Source organism: Pan troglodytes, chromosome 16 (assembly GCF_028858775.2).
Source record: "Pan troglodytes isolate AG18354 chromosome 16, NHGRI_mPanTro3-v2.0_pri, whole genome shotgun sequence".
Classification (NCBI taxonomy): Eukaryota; Metazoa; Chordata; class Mammalia; order Primates; family Hominidae; genus Pan; species Pan troglodytes.
In genome coordinates, this window is record NC_072414.2 from 45,692,925 (window position 1) to 45,705,598 (window position 12,674).

The window sequence follows — 12,674 nt, forward strand, 5'->3', positions numbered from 1 at the left end:
TCAATTAATAGGCAATTAAATTAAAGTTCAATTATTACTAATTATTTAAAGTCAGCTCATAAAGAATGAACTCCACAATATTTTAATTAGATTTGTTTAAGGACATTTGAGTAAAGCATGTAGAATACATTTTTATTTGTGCAATATAATTAAAAGACTGTATGTTGTTATGCTGATATGTGCTTGTACACACATAGAAAATTTCAAGAAGAGTATAAATAAACTGTTATTAGCAGTTGCCTTTGGAGAAAGAACTGGAAGATCAAGTAAGGAGAAAAACTCATTTCTTATTGTATAGCCTTCTGCTTGAGTTTTTTTTGTTTTTGTTTTTGTTTTTTTTTTGAGATGGAGTGGAGTCTTGCCCTGTTGCCCAGGCTGGAGTGCAGTGGCGTGATCTCGGCTCACTGCAAGCTCTGCTCCCAGGTTCACGCCATTCTCCTGCCTCAGCCTCCCAAGTAGCTGGGACTACAGGTGCCCGCCACCATGCCCAGCTTTTTTTTTTTTTTTTTTGTATTTTTAGTAGAAATGGGGTTTCACCGTGTTAGCCAGGATGGTCTCGATCTCCTGACCTCGTGATCCGCCCGCCTTGGCCTCCCAAAGTGCTAGGATTACAGGAAGTTTTTTTTTTAAAAAAAAAAAACCTATATGTATGTTTTACTTTAACATTAAAATATGTACATATTTATCAGCAAATGCCAGCGAATTATTTAGGCCTCTAAATCTTGTTTAGTGCAGTCTGTTGAAATTGCAGCTTTAGATAAATCAAATAAATAGGGTCAAATAAAATTCAAGGACCTTTTACTAAAGAACCACCTTCTAGAAGTCTTGCTTTGGCAGCATTCAAAGCCTGGGTAATGATAATTGTCCCATCTTCACAGCCACATATTAGTTTATCAAGACTTGGAATATACTCTGATGAAGTGACTACAGCAGTTCCTGCCCCATCTTTAAGCCCAGAGAAATAGTCAATAATACTTTGTGACACAGTATCATGCTTATCAAAATTATCTTGAAGAGTCCAGGTGGCAGTTACTGGTATCTCTAAAAAGAAAACAAACATAAAAAGAAAATTTGGTTTCTCAGTACATCATAGACATGGAAAATATCAAGGCACCCTCCCTTCAAAAATATGAACACAGTGTTACAGCCTATCCCAGATTCATATTGCCAGCATTCATCTCTTGGGAAGTTCAATTGATGTTAACATGAATTATATTGGTTATATTAGTATATAAGATCCATAACCTTTGTGTGTGTGTGTTTTTAATTAAAAAAAATTTTTTTTTTGAGACCAAGTCTCACTGTGTCACCCAAGCTGGAGTGCAGTGGCGTGATCTCGGCTCACTGCAACCTCCACCTCCTGGGTTTAAGCAATTCACCATCCTCAGCCTCCTGAGTAGCTGGGATTACAGGCGCATGCTGCCATGCCTGGCTAATTTTTTGTATTTTAGTAGAGACAGGGTTTCACCGTGTTGCCCAGGCTGGTCTCGAAGTCCTTCGCTCAGGCAATCCACCCACCTCAGCTTCCCAAAGTGCTAGGATTACAGGCATGAGCCACTGTGCCCCGCCTAAGCTTTGTGTTTATACCTGCTTTCATGTTGTCATTTAATACGTAGTAGTACACAATAAATTTTTCTTGTTTGTGGTCCCATGTTGCTCAACTTAGAAGAACAATGAATTAATTACAAATTCATTCTCAGAAGACATGTTACTAGAAAAGGAAACTGACTTACCTCTAGGAGAACCATCAAACTTGGATACAGGAACATCAGGGATGTGCCACAAAGTAATTCTTCCTGAGACTTCTCCAGAGAAAAGTACCTTGTAAAAAGGCTCTTTCCTTTCATTCATGTAGCCCATAACAAAGGGACGGCTCTGTTCCTAAACAAAAAGTGAGCTTTTATGTAGGAAATATTCTAACTATAGAGAGATGGCCACTGTTTTTAAATGGAGAAACAAGACTTAATAACTGAAGTAAATCTTTTCAATTTATTTCCCACTCTTTTGACATTTTCAAGTAAATTAAATGAAATAATCTGTGATCTAGGACTAAAGAGGCTTTATAAAACAAGAAGCAAAGTCATAGACCTCAGAAAGTCAATAAAAGTATCTAACATTTACTGACCATGTTATATGTGCCTGTGTGTGTGTATATATATATATGGCTATGTGTACACATTACTGCAAGGGGCTTTCTACATATTCAGTTAAATAATCCTCACAATAACCCTATAAAATTGGTACTATCATTGTTTTCATTTTACAGACAAGAAAACTTGGAATGAAGAGATTGATTTGTCTAAGGCGATTAGAAGAAGCAATGGGCTTTGAGTCCAGTCATTCTGATTCAGCAACCCATGTCTTGATGCTAAAGATGTCCACTGAGAAGGCTTAATTTCTTTACAGTTCCTTTATAGTTCTAATTGTCAGTTAAAACAGCAACAACTAATATTTGTATAGTAATTTTTTTATTAATATGTTTTCTCCATTTTGTTGACTATTTTCAGATTGAACATACTTGATTTCTGATTTCTCAAGTGGCCACAAAGGAAAATGATTCCATAATTTATAATGGTGTGTATATACATATATAATGTTACACATTATATAAATTATGTATAATATTGTACATTGTATCTAAATTATATATAACTTATGATCTTGCTGAAGCAGAATATGAATATTGGGCACCAGCGTTCTTAAAGCTATGCCTTCACTCGTGAATGCATTTAGAGCATCCCTAGTCCTTCTCAGGGCAGTATAGCTGTTCTTCGGGCAGGTTTGTATATAGAGATTATGCATAAGGGATCAAAATCATTTAAGCGATTACAAAAACAAAACCCAAACTCTCTTTGGCACAGAAATAAAAGTCATCCTAAAAAGAAAGCCAACTGCTGGTGCTAGAATTAAAGAAGTTCAGGAAAGTGATGCTTCCTAGTCAGAAAATACATGCTTTAAGGTCTGGATTTAGACACATTAGTGAAAAATTCTATTCATTAGTGATTATTAAAGGCCAAGATATTGCTACATTTAATCTTCACAACAAAGCTATGTAGTAAGTAAACATTGCTATTATCCTGATATGAAAATAGGGAAACTATCACAGAAAATAAGAAACCAATCCAAGGTCATCCAACCAAGACGTATAATTAATTTCCTATAGTCCCAAGAAATAAGAGCATCACAGAAAATGGTTCCAATAAAGTCAGTTTCTAAATAATTTTTTTTTTTTGAGACGGAGTCTCGCTCTGTTGCCCAGGCTGGAGTGCAGTGGCATGATCTCGGCTCACTGCAAGCTCTGCCTCCAGGGTTCACACCATTCTTCTGCCTCAGCCTCCCGAGTAGCTGGGACTACAGGTGCCCGCCACCACGCCCGGCTAATTTTTTGTATTTTTAGTAGAGATGGGGTTTCACCGTGTTAGCCAGGATGGTCTCAATCTCCTGACCTCCTGATCCACCCACCTCGGCCTCCCAAAGTGCTGGGATTACAGGCATGAGCCACTGCACCCGGCCAATAAATTTTTTTAAGACTCAGAGGGCACTTTGGTGTCTTACAGCCATGATTTTTATAGCTATTTGAAATGGTGTTGATAACATTTGGTTAAATTGGCTACTCAAACTCTCCCACCCTTGTATGCACTTAGAACTGATTGTTCCAACTCCCTGGTTATTCTGATTTGAAAAGGAAGCTCCAAGAGGCTGCTGGGTTACTCGAGTTGGTGGCAGCACAACTCCTCCCAGCTGGTGCTTTGCCTCTGGCAGCTGAAGTTCCCTGTTGCTCTCATCCCCTCTGCCTTCACCTTCCACATTGCTGCTTCTCACTTGCTCACACCCACCGCTTGGTCCCTCGCTCCTCCTCCTCCCAAACAGTTCCCTCTAGTTCTGCTATTCACCTGAAAACTTCTTCATAGTCCCTTACCATGTGAATTCCGATTTTTCATCACTGTGTCCATCATGAGAGTCTCCACCACCCAGGAGGTAATAAAACATAGCCATTAGCACTGAAATCCCTGGGGCTAACTGCCTGGATTTAAATCCTGGCTTTACCACATCCTAGCTCTATTGAAAGAGCAAGTTGGTTACTGTAGGCAATTTAGTGCACCTCACTGTCTCATTTTCCCTAACTGTGAAATAAGACTAATAAAAGCACCCGCTATATGGGATTGGTGTGAGGATTAATGAGTAGATAAAGATAAGGTGCACAGGATGGTCCCTGACATTTAGTCCCTATTCAATTAATTTTAACAATTCTGGTAATTCTTTTCTCAGAACAATTAAGAAACTCACTCCAAAACCCATTACTGGATTTGGGCTAAACCACTTGAGTTCAAATCCTGGGAATTCACCTCTCTGAACATCAGTTTCAACATGGGATCTTGGTGGCAACTAAAGTAAATGAGGTTGTTTGTATGTTTGACAATAATAAGGACTCAAATGAAGTTTTTGTCATCATCATCATCACCATCATCATCATCACCATTACTCTTAGTTCATGCACACACATTTTTTATTTGCAATTCTTAGGCTGTTTCTATCCCAGCTATTCCCACTTCAGCACAGCAGTCTTACTCTGTGGCTGAGACCCTGGGAAAACCAGTTCCTTGTCTCAATAGCCAGGACCCCTGCACCACAGGCCTCAGCAATTACCAGCTGTGATTTGAAGCTAGGGAGATCCTCATGCAGCTGCTGGAAGGAAAGACGAATCCTCATTCTTACCACTGTAACTCCATCAGCAGATATGTACATGGGCATTACAAACAATAACTGAGAACCTGTTACTGTCAAACCTGGAGATTTAATTCTATGGTATTACTCCAAAAAATGAGTTCAGACAATAGTACCTGCTTACAGAGCAGTCTTTTCTAAGCTCACTGAATGTATCAAATTCATCTCTTCATCCTACCACAATGCCTTCATTACTTGGTAACTGCAAGAGAGACTAAGGACTCTTACATTTAGTGAACACTAGTGATGTTTGAATAAGGGGAAGAAAGTCTGACTTTATGCCCTGGATAAAAGGCAAGTAAGGACAGGCAGACCAGCTTTTTCCAGTTTCCAATTATTCTATTCATATTTCACTGGATTCTAGGCATTTCTCGCTTTTAAGATACAGAAACATCCATGGCTGTTTAAACAAGAATTACTGGTAAAAGACTTATAAGCTTACGTCTTCACATTTTGAGAAACAAAGCAAGGTAACTTCCCATGAGATTAGTTATTTTTTAATTGTTGTACTCTTTCCTCATGGTTATACATAACATTGAAATTTTCAGGAACAAGAAGCCCCTAAAGGGCACAACTGATCATTGGCTTTCAGGGCAAACTGTGCTTTGTAAAAATGCATTCAAAGCTAAGGAGGAAAGACCAGATCCTTTAAAAAATAACTAAATATGCTTTTCTGAGTAAGCCCCAATACTGTTTTTGTGATCAACAGCAAAACAGGAACCTATTACTGCCCACAAATAATTTTAGAAATAGTCGTTGATGCATGCCGTAATTATAAAGTTTGCTTGTGTCCCAGTGGCACTTGGGGTTCTAATTTTTGGCTGACAGTTTCTTAATCAAGTTTTCACAACAAAACCTCACAGATATGTTAAAGGGACAATCACTGAACTATAGGATTTCCAACAGCTATGCTGCCTAATTAAGCAAACCATCATTCTTTTAAAAGTAGCATGCTTCCTTGGTTGACACATCAATAATTCAAAACTCTTCCACTCTCCATGAAATAACGTTTATGGATAATTAACTGATGACAAAGTCCAAAGGCTCAGGGAAAAGAAACACTTTGGATAACACTACTGAAAGAAAACAACTGCTTAAATTTTCAGGCTTCCTAGAGTGTCAGAGGTATGATTCAGTCAAGTAATAAGCTCACATTTATATTCTCAACTCTCTGCCAAAAGCATAATTATATTTGTTTTAACAAGAAAATTTATTCGTAAGAATAGCTAAATACATCTGAAAATGATATCAATATATGATTAAAGAAACAGAACATAAAACATTTCATAAAGTTTAAAAATTGGAGTAGATACATAAAAATGTTAACAATGTTTTGTCACACCATTTATCACAAGGGTCAGTGAAAAAATGTGTGATGTGTGTGTATGTGTTTGTACATATACACACACACGCACACAAATGCAGAGAGAGAGAGAATGAGAAAGAAAGTAAATATAGCAAAATGTTAGCAACTGGTGAATCTAAGTAAAACGTATATGAATTACTGCACTACTCTTGAAACTTTTCCAATTATTTGAAAATTTTCCAATCAAAATAGGTAAATACATACAACAAAGTAAAAAAAAATCTCAGTGAATATTTACTGCGGTGAAATTAGGAATTTTAATTTCTCCTTTCTTTTCAACATTTATAATTTTCCTATAATAAATACATATTGTTTCATTATAAACTTAAAATACAGACTTAAACATAGCAGATTTTTAAAGACAAAGTTTCTCTTTGGTAGCCATTGACAATTAAACTTGATTTTCTCATTAACAACTTGATGGGATGCTTCAATTCAATTTTTTCAGGCCTGATTCTGTGACAGACAAAGCAATACTTATCCAAGAAACTGAGTGAAACAGCTTTGAGGCAGTCACTCTTTTCTTGCATTACCTTATTTTCCTGCACAGAAGTAGAGCACAGTAAATGAGGATAAATGGTCTCTTTAAGCACTCTTCCATCAGCAGGGTATATGCTTTTTGAAAGCCCACTGCGTGGCAAAAATAAAAAGCAAAGTTTAGAACTTTGAGGTTCTTTATTCGTTTTTTTTCCCCCTCCCACTTTCAAAAGCCGGATGGTACCGTTCAAGTTTCTAAACTCTAGTTAGAAATTGTTGGGTTAATAATTACAAGTGACTTTTTGAAAACCCAGCACCAGCTGTACAAGTTATACATGGTTAATCTCATTCCTCCATCCCCTGCTGTTTTGTACAAAGGCTGAAGCCTACCAAGCCCAGAGTAAATCTTCTAGTGCCAAAGTTGTTTTGTTCTGGTTTTTGATCATGGGCAGCATGCAGGGATTTTTCCATAATAAACCTCCCAAAGTTCATTTTCTACCTGAATGTTTTGTATGCCGCTCCCATCTGAGCCCACCTGTTCAGCAGCTGATAGATGTAACTGTGACCATCTTCTGTCCAGATGAGGATTCTGTGAGCAGCAATCACTTCTCCACCAGCAAAGAACTGCCCATTGCTACTAACTTCAGTCAGCAGAAGGGAAAAATCACAATAATCATAAACCTAAAATATGAAGTTGATGCACATTATCAAAGGCTTAAATCTAGTCTGCCAATAAGATGAATATAAATTATGATACTAATAATATAACAACATAGTAAGCGTTAATAATAGACCATACTGTACTCTCATATTAAGATGATATTTTACCATGACTTATTGACTTATATTTATCTTAGGGTAGGTTTCAGGGGATACAGTTCATCTGGTTATATCATTCCAGAGTGTGTACACTAAACATAGAAACCCCAAATCCCAAAATTTCTAAGTAATTTTATTCTTTCCATAATGAGTACTCCAAGTTTTACATTTGAAAATGTATTATGCACATAAAAAATATATATCACGTAAATCTTTTGCTAGACCATATACTTTTAAATCTTTGTTCAAAAATACATTATCACCACACAAGTAAGACTGTATAGTTTTGTTAACTGAGCCAGTTATAAAAAACTTTAAAGAAAAATAAATGTTATGAAATGATGGCAACTTAGCTTTTCTTTCTTCTTGGAAATGTCAGCGAACATATTCACAAGAAAATAACGTTTGTCCCTCTTAAAACAAATGTAGTGACAAAGTAGAAAAAGTAAAACATCTAAAAATATAATCAAACTATGTAGGCGAAAAGTATATTTTTAGTTCTGAAATGTAGACACCAAATTTTGAAAATAATTTAGAGCTAAATATTCATTGTTATTATGGTTTGTTACTAAAATTAGGATATACTACTACATATATAATATCTTGGGATACAAAACTGTTGCATATAACATGATATTAAATATGTAGTAGTATATCCTAATTTTATTAATTAGAGAGTTAAAAACTGATATGTCAGGCCGTGTCCAGTGGCTCACGCCTGTAATCCCAGCACTTTGGGAGTCTGAGGTGGGCAGATCACGAGGTCAGGAGTTTGAGATCGGCCTGACCAACATGGTGAAACCCGGTCTCTCCTAAAAATACAAAACTTAGCCGGGCGTGGTGGCATGCGCCTATAATCCCAGCTACTCCGGAGGCTGAGGCAGGAGAACTGCTTGAACCTGGGAGGTGGAGGTTGCAGTGAGCTGAGATCGTGCCGCTGCACTCCAGCCTGGGCAACAGAGTGAGACTCTGTCAACCACCACCCCCCCCAAAAAAAAAAACTGTTACGTCAGTCATAAAAGACACATCATTCCATGTTCTGGTAATACTATTACAGAGAATTTGTACCATATTTAAATCATATTCTTATTTTTGTACAAAACAAAAAAAATTACACTTGTACATCACTGGTATTTATTATGTTACTTTATAATACCTTCCAACATTTAGAAAATACCACCAATAGAAGTCTCTCAGTATATGTGCAAAATCGAATTGTCTGGCAGTTCAAGGACTCAAGAAACTTGGATTCTTTTTCACAGACATCTTGCTTTTCCTTCAAAAGGAAAGAAAATCTTTTAGTACTAGTTCCAGGTAATTCATACACAGCCATGAGAAGACCTGCTTCCCGTACATCTCAAGTAGATCACACCATTATAAAACGAAAAGTATCTGAGTTACCTTTTGAGTGTTTGAACTAAGAAGTTACTTGGCAATAGAAGCTGTCTGTGTACCTGGGTGATGAAATAATCTGTACACCCAACCCCCACAACACTTAATTTACCTGTATAACAAACCTGCGTATGTACTCCTGAAAATTTAAAAAAAAATTAAAAAATATAGGATGTATTTCTTGAAAAAAAAAAAAGCTGTGATCAGGAAATCCACTTAGATTCAAGGGCTCATTACATGCAACCATTCAACAAACATTCTTTGGGGAACTACGGCTGGATGCTGAGAATGTCAAGATGAGAATAAGCTACAGACTGTTAGATATGGCAGAAAGGTCAAACAAAAAAATCTAAAATGATGACTAAAAAAACCTACAGTATTTTATTTTATTTTATTTTATTTTATTTTATTTTGCCCTTGAGACACAGTCTTGCTGTGTCGCCAAGGATGGAGTGCAGTGGCAGGAGCTCGGCTCGCTGCAACCCCCGCCTCCCGGGTTCAAACGATTCTCCTCCCTCAGCCTCCTGAGTAGCTAGGATTACAGGTGCACTCCACCACTCCCTGCTAAATTTTTTTTTTTTTGTATTTTTAGTAGAGATGAGGTTTCACCATGTTGGAGAGGCTAGTCTTGAACTCCTGACCTCTGGTGATCCGCTCGCCTTAGCCTCCCAAAGTGCTGGGATTACAGGCGTGAGCCACTGTGCATGGCCTAGTATTTTGATTGCTTAAACAGAAAAAAAATGAACAAAGTGCCAACACACAGCACATAGAATAGTACATTCTCAATAAGTTTGTGAAAATGCTGGATGTGTATTTCTTAAGCTCAGCATACCATCACAATTCCTAGGCTTCCTCAACCAATAAATTCCTGAAAAGACCTCAGAACTCCTTGGGGAAGCCTAAATAATTTTGTCATCAACACACATAGTATGGCTGTTCTTTTGTCCATCATCTCAACTTGTAGCCTGATGCCAGTGAATAGGTGAATATACTGGACTTCCCAGGGACATGCCCCTCAAGTTTTTAGGGTCATTTGCTTGCCACTGTTCACATATACTCAGAAAAAAGGGGGATTTCCTCTGTAACGAACACAGAGATGTTCTATTTTTTAAAAGATTAAAAATGTAATCTTTCTCTGTGTGTGTGTGTGTGTGTGTGTAAATGAAAACATTTGCATATACATGGAGAAAAGATTGGAAGGATACAAGCCAAGTGTACCAAGGCTCACCCCTGGGAAGATGGATGGGGGAAATATATGGAAGTAGAATTTACACACTCCTATGTTATTTGAACTTTTGACAATAAACATGTAATAGCCTTAAAATTTATACATTTTAATGAATATGCTTGAAATTGTAAGGAAAAGAGAGTAGGGTTCCCAAGCCAACCTGAATGCTGTTGATAGATGAGGAAAGATCCCATACTTTGAGCTCACCAGCTACTGATACCACCAAGAGAGAATCTTCTGTGAAAATAATAAAAGTCACATATAAGCTTACCATGGATATAATTGGGTAGGCAAAAATCATTTCACAGTCATTTAAGAATTATGCAGGGCTGTGTAGATAGAAAATTTTCAGCTTTGGAGTTACTTTTTAACTAGAAAAAATAAACATTTTACATCGTGCTCCAAATCTGTTTTAAAATTTCAAAGTGATTCCTAGGTATAAGAAGAGCACCACTAGAAGCAGAACCACATTGCAGATCATCATAAAATGAAGCCTTCCTATTTCGGAAGTAAGTGAGGCGCCAACTTCCACTTCCCTTTGCAGTCACTCATTACAGAAACAGAATTATCAATACTACATCTAGAAGATACAGCAGGGCAAAATTCCAGGAGTCCTGCTAATCCACAACAAAACCTGCTTGTCACTCTTAAAATGTAACAAGCAGAACTTGGTTATAAAAACACAGATTCTCCTCTTTCCCCCTCATCTTAACCTTTTGCTGACTTTCCAATGTTTTGAACCACTGGCATGGGTGTTCTTAGTTTTTCTTGATCAGGTGTATTACAGACATATCCTCATTAATAGGTAAACATAAAGAAGCATTCTTTCTGAATTTCTGCCCAATAATTTGACAAATAATTCAAAAGTAGATATTTTTATATGCAATCTCTCTACTGTCAGATAATATCCAACTATTACCTTGAATTCTCATGGAGTGAACAATGCACATGCAGTTGATCCAGTCAGGAAACTGAGATGATCTAAAACTGTGAACAACAGCCAAAGTTTTGGCGTCAATTATAAGGACATCTTGATATTCTCCACAACAAAGAAGCCAGCCTTCTCCTGTCATCCGGAATGAGCAGTGGTAATACTACGTATATGGAAAGCAAAGCAAACATTTAATTATCACTAGAAATTAACATAATTTGGCTACAGTGAAGATTTCTCTAGACTTTAGTTTTAGCATATGATCAATTAAGGTATTGAACTGAATAGCAACTAAAATTTCTCTTAGTTCAGTTATTCCAAACTCCTATTGGCACTTTAGTCTCATTTGCATCTCATGATTTTTCTAGGGAAAGAGAGATCCCTTGGAAGAAGTAATTTTATTCTAAATCATGGAAAGCTCACAATTATATTATTTCTGGAGTGCAACTTGGAACTAAACAGCAACAACAGGGCCAGGCACAGTGGTTCATGCCTATAATCCCAGTGCTTTGAGAGGAGGCTATGGTGGGAAGACCACTTGAGGCCAGGAATTTGAGGTTGCCGTTAGCACCACTGCACTTCAGCCTGGGTGACAGAGCAAGACCCTGTCTCCTAAAGAGAAAAAATTAATAGCAACAACAAAACCCAGGTTCCTTGCCATAGCAACAATGCTGTATGTTAAAAAGAAATAAAGTGTTTGAAGGGCATTTGAGGATTATTATGCCAAATAAGTTTTGGAAATCTTTTATTAAAGATCAAGTAATGCATTCTACTTTTAACCAGCTCTCTCTGTGCAGGGTTTTATTTCCAAAAAAAAAATAGAAGAGAGTTCATGAATGTTACAATGCACATCATCAACACTAAGAGTGTAAAATATTTTAAAACACGGTCAGCACCATTGGAATCATGCAACCACACTACATATGCTTGGAAACCATCTACTAAAAGCCAAAATTTGCTTTAAAGATTGGGAAGTGATTATAAAAGTTATATACAGAGAAATTAAGAACCTATCCACCAAAACATAGGGTTTAAAATTGGAAATGAGGGAGAAAAAAACTGTGTGTGCTTTATAGGACAGCACATCATTAAAACTGAATTTTTACACATGTACAAGTATGTGTATGTTTTGTAGCACCAAGGCAATATATGGAAATTGTCTTTCAAATCTGTTAGAAAGATACAAAAATGAAAGAATCAGGGGGAAAATCTGCTTGAATAATACTTTTTGGGAAAGCAAAATGCCAAAACAGCAGACAATTACTGGTGATATTTGACCCTCATGACAAAATAAAAATTCAAGCAAAGAATATTCTCCAAAGATGTTTCTTTAGAAGTGTATTTGCAAATGCCCTAAACAAGTTGCAGAATCTAGAAATGCCCTGAAGGAAGTGAGCGTACTTACACAGATTGCAGTGTGCCTGTAAGGAAGTGTAGCCTTCTCCACGCACTGTCCATTGGTGACATTCCAAACACACATCTCCCTAGCAGAGATAACTTTGTATTATTCTCTGTCATTTCCACTCAATTGGCTGGAATAATTTTTGTGCCACCAAGTTTTTCTTTAGTGCTGCACTTAAGTGCAGCCTGATCATTTATGTGGCTTTTTGTTACAGATTACTGGGCAAGAAAATGTTGTGGTCATTAGCAGGGATGACATACTGTATCTGTATCGTTTTGTTTGGGTAATTACACCCTGCTGCCAGCCTGCAAACCTTACTTTAGAGACAACCCGG

The 12,674-nt window shown here is 37.1% G+C and overlaps 1 protein-coding gene across 6 annotated transcripts in view; it reads right to left on the reverse strand.

Annotated features, from left to right (window-relative positions):
- The window catches only part of WDR72 (WD repeat domain 72), a 247,699-nt gene that overhangs the window by 189,100 nt on the left and 45,925 nt on the right, over positions 1-12,674 (reverse strand). For 4 of the 6 annotated variants that reach the window (XM_003314678.5, XM_063794161.1, XM_009429161.5 and 1 more), the window contains 8 exons: positions 12,344-12,422; positions 10,927-11,101; positions 10,168-10,244; positions 8,544-8,663; positions 7,104-7,249; positions 6,625-6,721; positions 1,734-1,881; positions 796-1,041 (listed from right to left, as the gene is read on the reverse strand). In XM_003314678.5, coding sequence (XP_003314726.2) covers positions 796-1,041; positions 1,734-1,881; positions 6,625-6,721; positions 7,104-7,249; positions 8,544-8,663; positions 10,168-10,244; positions 10,927-11,101; positions 12,344-12,422 — 1,088 coding nt within the window. The remainder of the gene's footprint in view (positions 1-795; positions 1,042-1,733; positions 1,882-6,624; positions 6,722-7,103; positions 7,250-8,543; positions 8,664-10,167; positions 10,245-10,926; positions 11,102-12,343; positions 12,423-12,674) is intronic. The other 2 variants (XM_063794162.1, XM_009429164.5) reach the window with 1 other exon arrangement.